Source organism: Plectropomus leopardus, chromosome 13, assembly GCF_026936395.1.
Source record: "Plectropomus leopardus strain MGB_pleo_1.0 chromosome 13, ASM2693639v1, whole genome shotgun sequence".
NCBI classification, from domain to species: Eukaryota; Metazoa; Chordata; class Actinopteri; order Perciformes; family Serranidae; genus Plectropomus; species Plectropomus leopardus.
The window spans coordinates 21,402,690-21,420,215 of record NC_142188.1 but is presented as its reverse complement, the minus strand read 5'-3'; the positions used below and the strand labels follow the sequence as shown (position 1 = coordinate 21,420,215).

At 40.3% G+C, this 17,526-nt stretch overlaps 1 protein-coding gene across 16 annotated transcripts in view; it reads right to left on the bottom strand.

Moving 5' to 3' along the window:
• LOC121954421 (neurexin-1a) overlaps positions 1 to 17,526 on the bottom strand; it is a 283,026-nt gene that overhangs the window by 90,881 nt on the left and 174,619 nt on the right. For all 16 annotated transcript variants that reach the window (XM_088087000.1, XM_088087002.1, XM_088086999.1 and 13 more), the window contains one exon: positions 9,154 to 9,335. In XM_088087000.1, the coding sequence (XP_087943126.1) occupies positions 9,154 to 9,335 (182 nt within the window). The remainder of the gene's footprint in view (positions 1 to 9,153; positions 9,336 to 17,526) is intronic.

The window sequence follows — 17,526 nt, the reverse complement described above, 5'->3', positions numbered from 1 at the left end:
CTAATTTACCCCACGTTAGCCATGGCAATATTGCTCTGTATGAGCCAAGCCTATAATGTATTGATGTACAGCTTTGAGAATGACAAGCTGTACTCACTGTGATTTGTTACACTAATAAAAGTGAAGACACATTATTGTCCTGCCCTCTCAAATACACATACGCACACATCTTCCTCTCTCGCTCGCCCTCTCTCTCACACAAACACACACTCATTCCTCTTCATGGACCACTTGGCTTTGTAGTGGCAAAGAGCTTGAACAAATTGAGAAATGATTGGAATTGAAAGATGAGTAATGGTGATTCTAGCGCTGTCCCTTCTCAATATGGAGATGATGAGATTTGATTCTTTGAGGTCAGGTACATCATCCAAGCCGAGTGGCTGCCCTGTCTATGACTAAAAGAGATAGGAGGCTATTCACTCCAACATACACACTTTTGGCCACAATCAGTCACTTCTGGCATTAAATCAATGCTATATTTACCAGTACCGTATTATTACTACTATTCATCGCAGCACTATTACAGCTCAAATTCTGTACATTAACTGTATGAAGAGCATGGAAATATGTTAAGGGCTATTATCCTTTCTCCTCCCGGTTCATGTTTGTGTGACTGAATCAACACTGAGGGACTAAATGAGGTCAATGAAGCTCCCCCATCCATGCCTTTCACTGCTATCTCCTCATCATGGTCAGCTATTAACTCACCATTACAGTGCCATTAGCTTAGCTTTGCCACATACTGCACTGCAAACTGCCAAACATACTGAATAGCAAACGGCAGTTCTGCTTTCCCTGACACTCAGTGAAACGAGGGGAAAGCAGAGAAATAGAGAAACGGCATCTGGTTGTGGATTTAAATGTGGCAGAGCTGGCTGGAGTCAGGAGGTTTGTTAATATGCATGCAGCTATGATTACTAGTGCTTTGATTAATTTATTCCCACAAAAGTATTATATAGAAAAGGGGGTGGACATTTATTTTCATTACAATCTTCCAAAATGAAAGGCTGAATAAAACTAGAAAAACAAAATTGTTCAAACTGGAGAAAATAAAAATGCACCTTGAGTACCTTCCTATCACCTCATGTCCTACTGATGATCCTCAGATAACACGCACTGTTACTTTTAGACTTTTTGATAAAAATGGAAAGTTTGGTATCTCTCGGCTGTCCCAAGTTATCATCCCAGTGAGCCGGGGAAACTCCAGAAGTAAGAATGACTTGTGTCAACACAAACCATAGAAAGTCAAATCACTTTGCGATGGATGTGTTTACTCCTACCCTCTGTTCGTTAGAGCGTGACAGTTCAATGACGAATAATGTCATGTGGAACAAGTGTGGGTGACACTGTTTCCTTAAACGTCAAGTGTGTAGGATTTAGGGGAATACATTGGCAGAAATGGTACATAATATTCCTACCTATGCTCACATTAGTTGATACATACATGAAACTAAGAATCATTGTCTTTTTGTTACTGGCTCATTTATGCTCAATGTTAGGAGACGGACAAAGCCTTCTGTCTGAATTCATTTCATCCATATTCATGCAAAGTTTCTGAAAGCTTAAGGATTTGGACAAAATGGATCAGTACTACTGGAGGTTGTGAGGGCAGTGTAGATAGATAGATATAGTTCGATAGATACTTAATTAATCCGTCACAGGATATTACTTTTATTGCGGCAGTTCATTCACTGCTAAGCACACACAACCGCACATAACATACAAGCACTTCTGTAATTATCCACAGGAAAGTTTAAAAATAAAATTGTAAAAAAAATCTTTAAAATAAATCCTAAATAATAAATACTAAAAAAACCTCACTTGATAAAAATAAAAAATACTGAATAATAATAAACACTGTAGTGTATAAGGTTTCAGTATGCTAAAGTGCAGTAAGAATGGGCATTAAAAAGTCCAATGGCAGCAGGTGTAGCATAGTTCAAGCAAAACACGACTACAGGACACAACATTTAAAAAATGAATTAGTAATATACTGAAAATAATTCTCTGTCTACATGTCATAATGTACTGAATAGCCACACTGATCGCAGTCTGTAATGCTGCCTCTGTTAAAAAGTATATTATTACAACCTCCTCCATCGTTTCCTTGTTTGTTGTTGTTAGAAACTTTTGACTCTGTCCTCTATTGGCTGTATTTATGGCAACATAAAGAATGCATGGAAGGATGAGGGCAGTGACGTCCCAAACGTCTGAAAAGAATGTTTCTTTCTCTACGTAGAGGGAGTATAAACGAGCCCTTAAAATGAGCCGTTTATATCTACCCACAGAGTGGTTACTCCTCCACTGAGTCTGTTATGTTGTTCTACAGTAGCCCACAATGGACAAACAAAAAATTGGATCTAGATAGAGCTATTCGCATTTTCGTGACAGCCACAAATTTATGCTACATACTTGGCACACAGGAGAAGTTGAAATTAGTTGTAATCTGCAACCTCACTGCTAGATGCCACTCAATTCTAGACACTAGACCTGTAATGCCAAAAATATTCATGGCCTTACATGTTGTATGTAAAGTTGCAAAGGGGCTTTACTTCTGTAACTTTCAAAATCTGTAACATTTCTTTAGTATGAATTCTTCAGTTTTCTAACATTTTTACCATTGACCTAGAGGATCTCTGCTTGGTCTGGCCTTTTATTTTCTCCCACTAGCCTCCAATAATCGGTTTTACACGCAGGATTGAGTTTTGAGAGAGGTGACAGTGCATTTTTAAATTGGATATAACATGCTCTCTTTAGTTTTGAATCTGCTTAAAATGCATATCATCACCATGGCACTAAATCGCCCAGTCCTATACTGGGATTGTAACCATAGCAACAGCTGATAAAGTAATGTGGAGAGAAAGTGGGTTTCCGATCTGTGAGGTACAACTGTTTAAACACAACAATAACACCCGACAAATAAAATGTTAATCTGAATATGAAATCACACACTTAATCTGCGCCCACATAGAGGTTAACATCATACATTTTTAGTTGCATTTCTTTTTCATTAATAATAGATATGAACTGTATTTCAACAATAATATGGTATCACTCAGTTGCTTTACAGGTCTGCTAGTTACTGATTGATGTGCCTTGACTAAGCAAGCAACACAGGAAAGCTGTAAACCACTGAATCCTGTGGGTATTGCATGCAGGTCTGATCCAAGTCTGCCTGCAGATCGAGCATGAGAGGTAATTACTGGGTCTAAAACCTTAACAGGAGGAGTGGATGAGAGTAAGATCCCTTCCCTGGGCAGCTGTTTTAATAGGAGTATGGGGGATAGCGTGACACTGGTTCTCTCTTGATACCTGCAGCACACCTCCCAGGTAACACTCTCACCTGTAGCATCAAATCAGACTGTACAACATTCCCTTAATGAAGCATGCGACTGTGCATAATCATAACTCCAACAGTAAGGTGAAGTGCAAAAACACATAAAAGATGACATTTTCTTACTTGGAAATGGAGATACTCAGACAGTGGGCCCGGTAGTCTCACTTCTCAAGCCATTTTACATGATTAATAGGGTAGAGAGCAGGAGTTGAAACTGCAATTAAAGGTGTCTTCCATCAGAAGAAGAAACCCCTTTCTAGTAGTCAGCTAAAGGAGGACCGAGGGGAGCAATGCTCCACCAGAGAAGTCATTATTTCTCCTCCATCCCCTCTGCTCTATGGAATACATTAACTTCACAGTGTCGCTGTCTTAGCCAGAGTGCCTTCATTGCTTGTTTTTTTTTTTTTTTTTTAAAGGGATGCATGCAATTAGAAAGAGGAAAAGAAGAAAGTGCTTGGAATAGTCCCCAACCCCCACACAGAGATTGAGTACCAGCACAAAACAAGCTCAGTGGGCCCCTCGGGGCCCTGCCTGAGACGGAGGAGAGCCTATGATAGTCACTGTCACCGCTGCTCATTGACAAGAAAAAGGGAAGAAAACAACTGCAAAGCCTCCATCTCACTGAGTAAATGGCTTCCTAAAAATGTACAGATGGATTTCCAATAACAGACATCCGTCCTTGTTTGTGCAGAAAAATAAATGATACTTCCTTTGTGGGGTATAAAATACCTTCACGGCATCAATGCAAAATCCACCTCTACTTTAATATTCTGTGGTGAAATTATGCAAACATTGCACAGTAAAAAGTATTAGCATGTTTAACAGAGAAGGTACTGCACACCCACATTGTATAAACTTTGTTCCAATTTTTCTTCTGTATGGATTACCGTGCTGCAAACACCAAGGATCATTGCATCCATAATTCCCTGTTTTGCATAATGTCATTGTGAATATTTCCCTGGATTTGACTTTCAGCTACAGCGCAATTAATTATATATAGATTACTGAGATACTTTGTCGGGGCATATGATCAAGTACAGACAAGTCTTATATCCACATGGGATACTTGTCCAAGTAGCCTCATGAATATGCCTCACCTTCAGAAAAAAGTAATCGGGGATTGTGGAGAATCCTCATAATTGGAGACTCGGCAGAGGCATTATTATGAATCCAGTCCTCTTTCCGTGTGTGCTACAGTAATGAGCCTGAGGAAAGTGATTGTCGTACATTTGATGGTTCACTGACTTCACAGTCATTGTCTTTATCTGCGATAGAAAGGAGAGGCGGGGGAAGGATCGCAATTCCTTTGAGGTGCATTTAAATCATAGTCTCCACATATTACTCAGAAAATTCCCTCTTGAGAGTGCGAGCTGAGATGGCGTCCTTCAAGCCCCGCTGGGTTTCCTGTCATCATGAAATGGGAGCAGGAGATTAGGGGGGTGAGGGATGTAGAGGATGGAAAAGGAGGGGGGGTAAATACTGAAATCTGGTCTAATCCCATCTCATACAGCTGAAGATACACTCCTCCTAAGACATTTCTGCTCAGAGCTGAAGTAACTGGAAGGAATGGGGGGAATACCACTGGGAATCGGCCTTATGATATATTGTTTTGTCTATCTGAGAATAAACTAACAACTCAAAAATTGGTCCATACATATTCAATACTGGCAATTGACAGGCTGTCACATGTTAGATGATATGCTGATTTTACTCTGGAAAATGAAACAATTTGCCAAAGGTGAGTGGAACTAAGTAACCTCCTATAGAAAAATGGGCCACAGAGTCATTATATGTTATTTTATTTCACATTACAGTGCGAGCCACCAAGTAATAGTTCAACCAGATAAGGTTCTTGCAGGTGACTAGCTGAGTGCTGCTATTCTTGCACAAGAAATGCATCAAAGTAGCAATTCTGCACAGCTCATTGTGTTTAATGGAGTGCTGTAAAACACGTCCTTTCCGGTGTAATTAATGAGGAGAAGACAGAAGCATGAAGCACATATCTAGAGGGTTTGTATCATAAGCATTCTTATTTCATAATATATTGTGATTTAATTTTCTGCTATTCTTTCATAGGGCTGCAGCACAGTGCTCTGAAAATATCTCCTATGACAATTAAATGTTATGATCAATTATACTTTGTTCAAATACAAATCTTTAATAACACTTAAAACACGATGGCAATTCATCAGCCATCATTTGCAGTTTTACAAGGATTTTATAGAATTTTAATGTGGTGTCTTATTTATAGCATTTGGCAAAAATACTGCTGCAGAGACACAGAATAAAAAATCTTGTCATTTCCATCCTGTGCTATTTGTGTAATCAACAGCCATGTTGCTCATCTTAAGTAACCAGATGAACAAACATCAAGAGCGTGACCTTCGTGCCCCTCGTTCATGCTTGCCTTCTCTGTGTTTTCTCTCACGCTTCTCTCATTTTCTAATGAAATGCAACATTTCACAAAGCCCCCAGATTAATGTGCAGAAATAAATAAATAAGAGGAAGCATTCAGAGTGACTGCTGATGCGAGAGGAGAGGGGATTCTCACAACCCACTGCCCCTGCTGTAAGAACATGCCTTATCAACATTTCCCCCCTGTAAAATGTCAATGGAGTGCTGCACATTTCATCAACAAGGCTACGCGTGCATCTGCTTTAAGCTGCATGATCTCTGCGCCTTGTTATACCATGTGAGACTCTGCTCTCTCACCTCTCCTGTCTGTGCGGCTCAGGTCTCCAACCTCTAACATTCATCACTACTGTATAGTCAACAGTGAACCCAACACCTAGCACACAGCCTGAGACTGTCTTCTACAATATGCACTTATTTCTTTTCTGAGCAAACTTCTCTTTGTGTAACGTGTAGACAGAAAAATTTGCAAAATATAGGGGAAATATATTTCAAGGTGTTCACATGCTACAGCTTTCTAGTATGTCTGCACTGCACCAGCTGAAAACATCATTAGTTTTGGGAGCTCACCTTTCCCTTTGGTCACAAGGGCTTGAATGAGAATTAACTACATGATATTTAAATGAAATGCAAAAGTGTGTGAATTGTTCAGCAATAACTTAGCAAGTGTGCGTGATGTACAAGCAAGTGAGCAAATTTGTATGTATATTAATTCAGTGCTGCATTGGGATGAGCTACCTAGCAAAGCCCTGTTGTGCCATTTAATTTAAAAAGGCGCCCTGTCTATGCAAATCGTTGGAGAGGACATTTTTCATCACTCACATGAAAATAGCGTATAAAGGAAATCTCGCTTGTTTTATCCCTGTTCAGGTGTTTTCGTGCAGGTGGACGGGAGCCCAGAAAGCTGCAGAACGCGTGAGGATCTTAGTGGAGCATTTGCACATCTGAGAGAGCACATCTGTCCTTTTACACCCATATTCCAATTCATGTTCTTTTGAACATCTTGTTGGCATCCCTGCGTGGCATTTGGTGATGAATGGTGTGCATGAAAAAGGTTGTATCCTTTTAAATTGGCCAGTTACTCCTGGACTGAAAACTAGGGGCTAAAAAATCACTTGGCCCTGAGGCTTAGGGAGAAAAAATGTGGCAAAACAGAAAATCCACGCAGAGCAAGTATGGAGGTGTCTCACAGGAACAACATCAGGGCTGCTCTGTGTCCTCAGGACAGGCCTTCTTATGTCACTGTGTGCTTACTGTATGTGTAAATATCAGTGCGTGGGCAGCTGGGGTTGAGGCAAACTTCAAGTCCAGTTGCATATCTGTGAACGTGTGCTGATCTGCAGCTTTCCTGTGGTGTGTGTGTGTGTGTGTGTGCGTGTGTGTGCGATGTTCATGTATGCTCCTGGCCAGCATCAGTGTTGTCATGCGTGGGGACTTTTTTCCAGTAGCGGGGGTCTGCCTTGGATAAGTGCATATCTTTGGTGTTTCATTTAACTTATTGTTGATGTGTAATGTTTCCGACAGATGTCCATCCTTCCTGTCCTCAGGTCGACCACCTGTCAGTACTTTCTGTGTGCATAGCATTTGTTTTTGTCACCTCACCTCCACATGTCAACAGTGGTTTTATTGCTGCTGTGTATGCAAGAGAGGACTTGGGATTCTTTATCAACAAAATAAGAAAACACTTACAGGCAAAAAGCTGTCAGGCAGTGAAAAGACCAGTGTAAATGCTGAATAAAATGTACCTGTGGATGTACAGATAACGTGTGCCCTCACTTTTACTACTAGACACTTTTCCATAAAGAGTATTTTTAGTTGGTTCCGGACTCTTTAAAGTGAAGAGATGTGCAATTTCCTGTTATTTTCTGCACTATTTATTTGCTATGACCAGTTGTGTTTAGCAGTTCCTCTAAACTTAAAGCTAAAGTGAAGGCACACAGTCAGCACACTTACAGTACATGTAATTCATTTTTATCCTTCAAGTGTACTATAATTTTCATACTTGAACTATGACAGAATAATGCATCTAAGAGCACTTTAAATAAAATTGTTACAATTATTATTATAAAAGGTTATGTAAAAAGGTAAAATGTACAGTATTTCCACTGTGTTCCACTCTAGCCAGCAGGGGGGGCCGCATTGTCTACAGCACATACTTTCCTGCGCTAATGACTGATTTTGTCAGTAAGTGGGCACTAGCGAGAAAAATGTCACGTGGGAGCCAGCAAAATTATGTCCAGGTCGGAGATGCACTGTATGGAACCAACACTGACTACTGCACCATGTCCCTCAGTTCCTGCTGCACACACAAACACGCACACAGCATGGGCTCCTTCTTACCACACACAGCGTAAATAATGGCCATGAATGTTGCACTTGCAGTTTAAATCATGTCTTTCTCCCTCTTTTGTGGTTATAGAGTTCAACATAATTACCATAACCATTAAAGCCCAGAAAACTTGACTTCAAATCTCAAGTATTGCTCTATAATATAAAAAATTCATGACTATATAAGCGACACTAAAGTTGCAAAAACATCTTTGGATTTTCTGTGTTAAAGTTCTGCACTAAAAAAAAGATGTAAGAAAGGACAGTGTGAGTGTGGTTTGATCAAAATTGACTGACAGTAACCAAACAGCTCACCAACTGTCATCAGATTTTGACTGAGATGTTGCCAAATCCTGAGAGGCAACTGGGTGTTAGTCAATAAAGCTGGGTATCATATAAAAACCTACAACACCCGTAGCTTTAAGGTGATGCCGATGCCACGAGAGGACTTTATTTGATATCTCTTTGTACCTACTTCATCCAACACCTATCACGTGAATGAAAACAGTCAGTTGCCTAAAAAGTCACAACAGGCGTGTAGTAGCCATACTTTACTACATGTTTTGGGTTTTTTTTGCATCTCTGCAGACTAAACTGCCATCTCTGTCAAATACAGCGCAATAAACTTCACCACAGACTGTATGGGCCGAAGCTGCTGTGGTAGAGGGCCAATCACACAACAGTGAGCTAAAGTAAACAAATAATTATTTTAGGGTGCAAAAAAATTGAATGCAGGTAACATTTGACTGGGGAAGTTTCGAAACTACGTGGAACGGGGACATTTCATTCGATACCGCAAAGCAATTGAATACAAATACCCAGTCCTTTAAGTGACATCATCTTTTTGTGTCCCATCGCTTTACATCAGTGGGAGAGTGAGAAAAATAGCAAAACAGAAATGTAAAATGACCAAAACCATTTTAACCTTGGCAGGAAATAGTATAGAAACCCATCATTTGTAGTAAGAAACTGATAAAGAAAATATGTCTTATCCTAATTAACTGCATATACAGTGTACTGTGAGTACTTTGTTGTACTGCACTTAAAAGCATGCCAATAAACAGATCTTGACTTACGATGTGGAGCTTCAAGAAGTCTCCGAGACCAGAGGAGCTGTCCACCCTCACCAGCACAGCATCCTTCAGGTGCGTGCTGAAGCCAATGGCTAACCGGTCTGCCCTCGTGCTGGGACGGTCATTTGGCGGCCACGTGTATGTGATCAGTCCACCATCTCGCCCAAATATGTATGTTGTTCCCGCTAGAGAAAAAAACAGGAGAGAGAGAGAGGGCAAGTAAGGCATTAATAGTGTATCCCCCCTTAAAAGTGCGTACCACTGACTGTCAACACAAACATATTATTAACACAGCAAAGCCTGCATCAGCGCCGTGTGTACAGAGCACCGTCAGGTTGAAGTGTTTCATTGTGCTGAGTAATGACTTTGCAAAGCACTGAGCAACATATCACTCTTGAACAGCTCTCAGCCCCTTCTGAGGGTTTAAGTACACTCATGTCAATTCATGAGAAGGGGAAAATTCAGAGGAAATGAGGAAGGCAGGTACTGTTGCCGCTTTCCTCGTAATGCTACATAATTACTCAGTTTTACTGCCACGGCCTGCTTCACCTCAAGAGAGTAAAGATACAAGTGAATGTTAGCGATTTTGCAGTCGTGTCCCTTGTGCCCAGGTAACCAGCGTGCCAAGCGGGCACCTCCACCGTCTCTTGCGCTTCATTAGCAGCCTCAAAGGCAGACGCAGCCGGCAGCATTATTGACTGATTGGTCCAATTATGCCCTCCTTGTGACCTCCAAACCAGCTACTTCCTGTCTTGCTACATTAGCTTGTTGTTTTAAGCAGCCATATGAAAGGTCTGAACACGACCTGGTGGATGGAAGAGTGGTTCTAATTACGTAGCTATTCAGTGAGAGTGAGCCTTGCGGCATTATGCCAGTGACCTAGTCAAACTGATGGTTGGAAATAAGTCCGTCTCGCCTAATGAAGGAAGTGGTCTATTAAAAGTGAGAGCATGTTCATGTATAAAGGCACAGTCGCAGGTTTTGATGCTTGCCAACCACCCAGTGCGTCACAGTTTCAGAGTTGTTAGAGTTGTCTCAATCATGTAAGTGCCTATTTCTTCCCAATTAGAAACCTTCATTAGGATAGTGTTTCAATTCATTTCTGCCAGGACATAGAAAAGTATGCTCGCGGAAGAAAGTGTGTATATGTGTGTGCAATTGGGAATGAATAAGTATGTGATTGGGAAATAAATGCCTGTGAGAAAGCCTGAAAATGAATGCAGCTGTCAGATTAGCATAAAAACAGCTATCTTCATGAAAAATTAGACAAGGAGCTCTGCTAGTGTGTTATGCATTTACATGTGTGTGTGTGTGTGTGTGTGAGAGAGAGAGAGAAGGAGACACACAGAGAGCGCCAGAGAGAGAGACAGTTTGAGAGAGAGAGTGTGTTAATATTCATAGGGGCATGGAGTTAAACAGCCTTAGCCTGAACAATAGATTATAAATCATTCTGACTGTAATTCCAATATTTTCTTGTAAACCAGTTCATGAGGATATAAAACTATCGATATATTTTGCATTTATTTATATATTTCTGTTGTTTTCCTCCCTCTGGCTTTTCTCCGGAGTGCAGTGATTAAAGCGCGTCACTCTACTCTCAAGTTCCTTTTCCAGTTTCATTCCCTCATTTGAGTCAATACACACTGTCGACCATTAGCTAAAAAGAATTGCATCATTAATTAACAATAATGTGATTAACAAATGATGTTGGGACATACGGATCCATGGCGGGATTTATTGTTTTCATAAAGCATAACTCGCGTTTGTAAAACGTAATGAAATAACACTGTAAGCATTCTTGTTTGCCTAATGGATAAAGCGTTGTGATGCTTGATGAGTCCTACAAAGGGAAAGACATTATGTGTAATATATTTGCGAGGCAGGAATCATTTCTTTTTCATGAAGTCTGCCGGCTACCGCTGAAAACCCTCCTTGTTCCACTAATGCATATCTGATGTTGGCCCCCTTCACAGAGCAATCTCCAATTCATGTAGCTCGCGCTGGACTGTTGTCACTGTCTCCGAGTTTCCCCTCAAGCCACCAAACACTTGCTCCATGCTCCAGCTTATTATAATTAAGCTCTTTTAAACCATGTCAGTGTTGGAACTCACTGGGCCCTTAAGCGTCCATTTCCCCCTCTGTCTATTCATACGATTTGACACCCACTTTATCCCACTGACAGCTTATTTACTGTTGGTGACCTCCAACGCCCACCCCCCACCCAAAAAAACTATATTATAAAGATTGCTCATTTCAGTGGACTGGTGTGAAGATCTTGCCAGTGACACCCTTAAGCTGAATGGATAAACAGCAGACCCTCATGTCAAGCCACCAAAGGTCAACTCAGCTAACTACTCTTTGACATGTAGATTATATAAATGGTACCAAAGAAAATTCAGGGAGTGGAGATAATAATGTTGCCTGGCAGTCTGAAATCCACACAAGCATGAAAGACTAGTGAAAGACTCCTTGAGGGACTGTTGAGGATTAAGATACATGGAGAAACATGGCTAATGCACACCTACACAGTTGTGCAGTGGCATGAAATCAGCAGACACGTGCACGTGTAACTCCAGTGGTGGGAGTAATTATGCACTGGCTCCATATTTGTTATTTGTGCGCTCTCCTGGGACGCTGGGCCCCGATATGGATCTGCTGTAGTCATTAGATACAGTAGTGTCCTGGAAATACTTGGCTGTTTGTTGTCTCTTTAATTTGACAAGAGTTTCAGTTGATTCTCTATTCACCTGCTGTATAATAATTACAAAAAAAATGAAATGAAAGGACGAGATCAAGGTACAATGAGGGGGAATTTGACATGCAAAGTGCAGCACAAGACCCACAAAACAGAAGGCAATTAAGATTTTCTCGCTTCATGTATCCCCATTTGTAATCTCCTACATTCATATGCATTTCCCCAGAGAAGCCACGGTGCAGAAACCAAGAGGCAGTGTGTTTGGAGCAGGTATTGGTGGGTCTTACTCAAGACTATTACAGACCTCCAGGATGAACTCCTCAACCACAAGCCTCCCCCTGTTAAAGGATAATGAATTAATCTGTCCTCGTGTTGGACTACATTGAGAGCTGGCTGCACTCTGCTGTGTCAGTTAACATCAAAGAAGATAAACATTGGCAGATCAAACACTCTGCTTTCATTAAAAATGTAGCACCATCCCAGGAGTTCTCCTGCGTTTGGCCAAAGAGGTGTGTGGGATAGTAGACTGCAGGGAAGCAAGCGTGGCCTGTGTGTTGGAGCCCTCTTGGCACCGACTTCTTACTGTCCATTTCTGCTGAGAAGGAAGCAGGAGCATATAGCAAACTGCCTTCTAAGCGCTGTATGGTAAATAAACTGAGCAGTGCCACATGAAGAGGCGGATAGGTGTGAGCGAAGGGAAGCGCACTGGCTCGGTGCCCTGGTGTAGCAGTTGCAGGGTGGTTAGGATACAGGCAGCCTGTTTGACTACACTGCTAAGCTAAGGTCAGGCCCACAGACCGTCTTTCCTCTGACCTCCAACACGGCCATTATAACGAGCCTCATATTACCAGCTCTGCCGAGAAACTGGGGAGGAATCCAATCATAATTACATAGTTGTGATGGAAATATGAAAAGGAGAGATGACATTATGGATCTGCTTTCTGTCAGCACCCAACACTTGCATTTCTCTCTTTTTGCTGCCAAGGATTCCCGTAATGACTGGTGTGCAAAAATAGATTACCCGAGATGAGGAGTATAGTATAGCTTTTTGAGATTATTTTTTTCATGTTCGGATGGAATTTCAAAGTAACCTTTTCTATTTATCTTGATTATAAGCAAAAACACCGTCTTCCAGGCTTAATTTAAACATATACTGTATTCAATTAATGCAGTGAAAATGAGCTTAATGAAGACAACATCTGTTAAACCTGTGAAGCACTTAAACTTGTTTGTGACTGTGAAAGGAATAAGTAGGTGAGCATTTACATAAATCGCTACACGTTGTTCATCAACCGGACTATTCAAAACGACCAAACTATATTAAGGATTTGGGTTAATCTTTGGTGTGTGACCCCCCCTGGTAGGAGTACAATTAAAAGAAGCTTAATGATGTCTATTGGATTGCAATTTCAGTTTCCAGAGAAATCATTACCACGATTTATGAGGACTCTATTGTCCAATCAAACACTATCGGTATCTGGTAAAGGAGCTATCTCCAATCAATGCTCCTGAAGATTTAGTGCCGGGAGGGAAAATTGTGAGTCAACTTGATCAATTTTTTTCTTCCCCCTGATCTACCTTTCTCACTATATTTTACATTTTAGGACAATTAAATGGTCTAGTAGGCGAGGAGATGAGGTGGTAAATAGAATATGAGTTTATGAGCAAAACTTGCATCTTTTCAGCAGCATGTACTAACTCGACAGACATCACAAAGCTGTGAATCACAGAGACACTCGAATAAGGGCACCATTCACACAGCCTCAAGTGTGTAATTAAATGCTACATCACACTCCATGATCCAAAATAATGATGCCAATATAGTGATATGTGCCTATTTGTATAAGACAGGGATTTTTGTTTGAGCTGCAGTATCATTCCTCCCTGGGCTTCTTTGCCAGACAAAATGTATCAAGTATTATTCCAGCATCTTGTGACATGAACCAGTAATAATGGAAGAAAGGAAAAAACATGATTTGATTATTCAAATGTCAATGGATTATGTGTCTAAACTACAGTGGATTTTTTTCCCCAGTTAGCTAGTCTTATAGTTATTTCAGCGGGCAAAAGAATTGCAGGACAAAGGGACCTCGGCTTTCAGATTTATCTTTTACCTGTGCATACATGTCAGGGCTGCACAATATCAAGTTTTTTACTCATCATCAAAGTTTCCTTCAGGATTTTTAAGGTTGTTGAAAGAGAATATCAGTTGGAAACTACACTTAATCATTCTGTTTTTTATTGGTACATTTTGTATTCGGTTTAATATTTGTTTTGTTCAATAAGAGATTGCTATATAATTTCCTTTCATGATGTAATAAAAAAAAAAAACTTTGCTGTATTTTAGCAGCACAGTGAAAGCAGTGGGAAGAAAGAACATGTTAACATCTGTTTATTGCAAATGATAAAGTTATTGCGATATTCAACAATGTTATCACATATTGTATTTTTTTTTTTCTCATATCCTGCAGCCCTAACACGTTTGCTAGTGACTGAGTGTGGAGGTTATTAAAACAAATCTATGGCTTTGTTTACATGATCAAGCCCAGCTTCTTTCCATCAGTTTCTCTCAGTTCTGTCATATTTATTTACTCTAGATACAATTTCTCATGTAAATAGAATTATTTTACAATTTTCTTTAATGAAAAAAGGTTTTATCATGAATGTTTCTAAAACCTTTCAGAATATTTTGGACAGAAAAAACAGAAGTATTACATTATATTAACTTAATATCTTGTTTGTATGAATCTGATGATACAGAACAGTACAGTTGTGACATCACAGCTTCACTGATGTCCAAAAGTCTCATTTAAAGGCAAAGTTTCTGATTAGGACTGTGCAGATTTCTATGTTGATTAAGGGTTTTGATACTTTCGCAATATTTTTATGGCACCTTTACCTGCTTTATATTAATAAAGACAATCTGGAACTTTAAATGAACTCACATTGTATGAAAAAAACACAAAAGCTATTCTGTATAACATTCTGTTGATTGATATGGAATATCAGTACTGATCTTGTCTTTGTTCAGCTACAGTAGTGACTGTTCCTACTATACTGTAAGCATTTGTTTTATACAGTTTATGTCTGATTTATTCACTGCTGCTGCTGCTATAAATGTAAAACATTTCTTCTATGCAGCAGACAATGTTTCCAAGAAAAGACCGTAAGGACTGTACTCTCCTGTCGGTACACGGTGGGGCTTTGTGTTGGTGAGGTGACATTTCTGTCAGGGTTTTTCTTCTCTGTGCCAGTTTGGTGTTCTGCCGACATGCTGTGAACTCAACTGCTCCAAAGCAGGGGGACAGGAGCTGTGGTATTACGGATCACCTGGGATTTTTGCTTGTCCCGTTCACCTTCCAGTCCAGGTTCAAAGGTTGTTCGGTGCACTGCAGTTGTGTGCTGTGCTACTTTCATGCCTTTACCAAGTCACATGTCCATGTACAGATTCTACTCAGAAGCTTACAAAGTATTCTTATGGATATGTAGGCCAATTTGACTTTGATGCAATTCCCTGAAGCAGGAAAAAATAGCTTGATTTTTTTTTTTCATTCAAAGTATATCCACACGTGGCTGTACAATGAATGAGGAATAGGCTCATGGATTCACCTCTCTTTTAGCCATACCACCCCTGTAGTTGGCTGCTGGTTCCATTTGGCTCTCCACCTAATGTCACTGAACCATTTCATTCATTTGGCAACAAAGCTCTTAGCACCAGAGCAGCACAGTAGCCTAATATGTTACCTCCTCCCAAGCTAATTAAATTTAAAGAGCCACATATTCGCTGCGGGCATTTCTGCACCTTTTGCACAAGGACACGAGTGTTCTCTTGAGAGAGCTTTTTTTGGTGGTAGATCCTTTCTCTCTCTGCTGTACATCAGAGCTGTCAGAGCGCACAGCTTTGTTGATGAAAACTACATCTACTAATAATGTATTCCACCAAGTTGCCACCAATGCCACACATGCATTGTGGACATCCTGTCATGGCTGTCTAAACACTGCACCGCGGATTTTGTGCTGAGTCCACTGACTTAGAAAAACATAGCCCCTGGTATTTAGAAAAGCAGAAAAGCAGACTCCTGGGTTAAAGAGGTCAAATCAAGATGGAAATTATATTAATTATTTCTAAGTGAATTAAGCACAGAGCTTTTGCTTAAAGGTGGCAATCTTAGATGCAGTCTAGACTCAAGCTTGTAACTTATGCAAATTGTGCTCAGTCTCATAATGTAGGGCATTTTAAAGGTTTTCTTTAACCTTTTTCTGAAACACTAAAATATCCTTTTTTCCAGACTAGCTTTGTCCTGAGTTGACCTCTGTATTCATTTAAGAGTTTTCATGGTGATTGGTTTAAGCAAAGGGTTTCACAGTGTGAAGGTGACTGTTGTTGTATGCTGGATTAAGAGGCATTGTAAATGGAAAATGCAGTTAGTACTTTTCCAAAAATCAATTTACTCTCATAATTGTTAATTGGCGCGTTCTGAGTGCGCAGCTTTTGACTCGACCAAATCATTTAAAAAGAGTCACAATAATTTTAAAAAAGACAAAATCTCTTTATAATTATTAGAACAATTACTTGTAAAATGTTTTCCTTATAATTTCATGATTAAAGTAATTATAATGAATCATGAACAATGTTTCATGCTGGAAAATCGGACCCTCCTGTCAGGTGTCATTTTTGTAGCTGACATAACCAAAAGCTTTGACATGTGAGGTGATTAATTGCCTGCCACCTTTGACTGGCAGCCTCTGTGTGTCGAATAATTAAGTACAGCGAACAACAGCAGCTCTGAAAATATGAGTCGAGAGCAATTGTTCTTCCAGTTGTTTGGGGTAGGCAGTTAAAGCACAGCCTCTGGTTGTCTGTCCCGTGGGATTAAATGAAGAAAATTCAGCTGGACAGTGAAAACTGGAAAGCGAGGTATAGTGGATACAGCTAGATCCCTGTGGCCACCCCCAACCCCCCACCCAACCCAACCCAATCTCTATTTCTGTATCTGTTCATTGTTCCATTGCAGTATACCGAGGTCCTTTCAACAATTTAAACCTCGCTCTCAAGCTTTGCTCCTGGAAAAAGCCATTCTCTATCTTCAGTGGTGTGTGAGCAGCCCTTTGGGAGACTAAAAAGGCTATGGATTGTTGACTTGTCTTAATCCTCTCTCAGCACAAACAACTGCCTCCCTTATAATGGGATAGGCAGTTAGAACAGAACCAGCAGGCATGAGAAAAGGTTTCATCACAGGTGGAAGCTGGAACAATCCGGTACGACATACTACTGAAATGACAGCAAAACAAACTTTTAATGTGACCGCTTAAATTATACGCTAGAGACAAGGATTCCCTCAACAAGATAAAAACACAGGATTGCCGTATTGTGCGAGCATCTCATCCATTTTATACATCATTGGAATCTTGTTTTAGTGCACCGCCAACACATTTATTGTGTGAGTGGAAATTGAGCAATTTTACCAGCTAGTCTATAACTGCTGCAGTTCTGTCATGAAACTAACCCACAACATGAAATACTGTATACTGCGCCACATTCTGCTCTGCTTCCTTTCACGTTTCTCTCTTTTTTTTTTTTCTTTTTAAGTGATAAATCCTCCCTTCAGTCTTTATCAGAAGGCTGGAGCTGAGCTATTCTCTTTGCAGTCAGCAGAAAGCAGAGTGGACAGAGGTGCTAA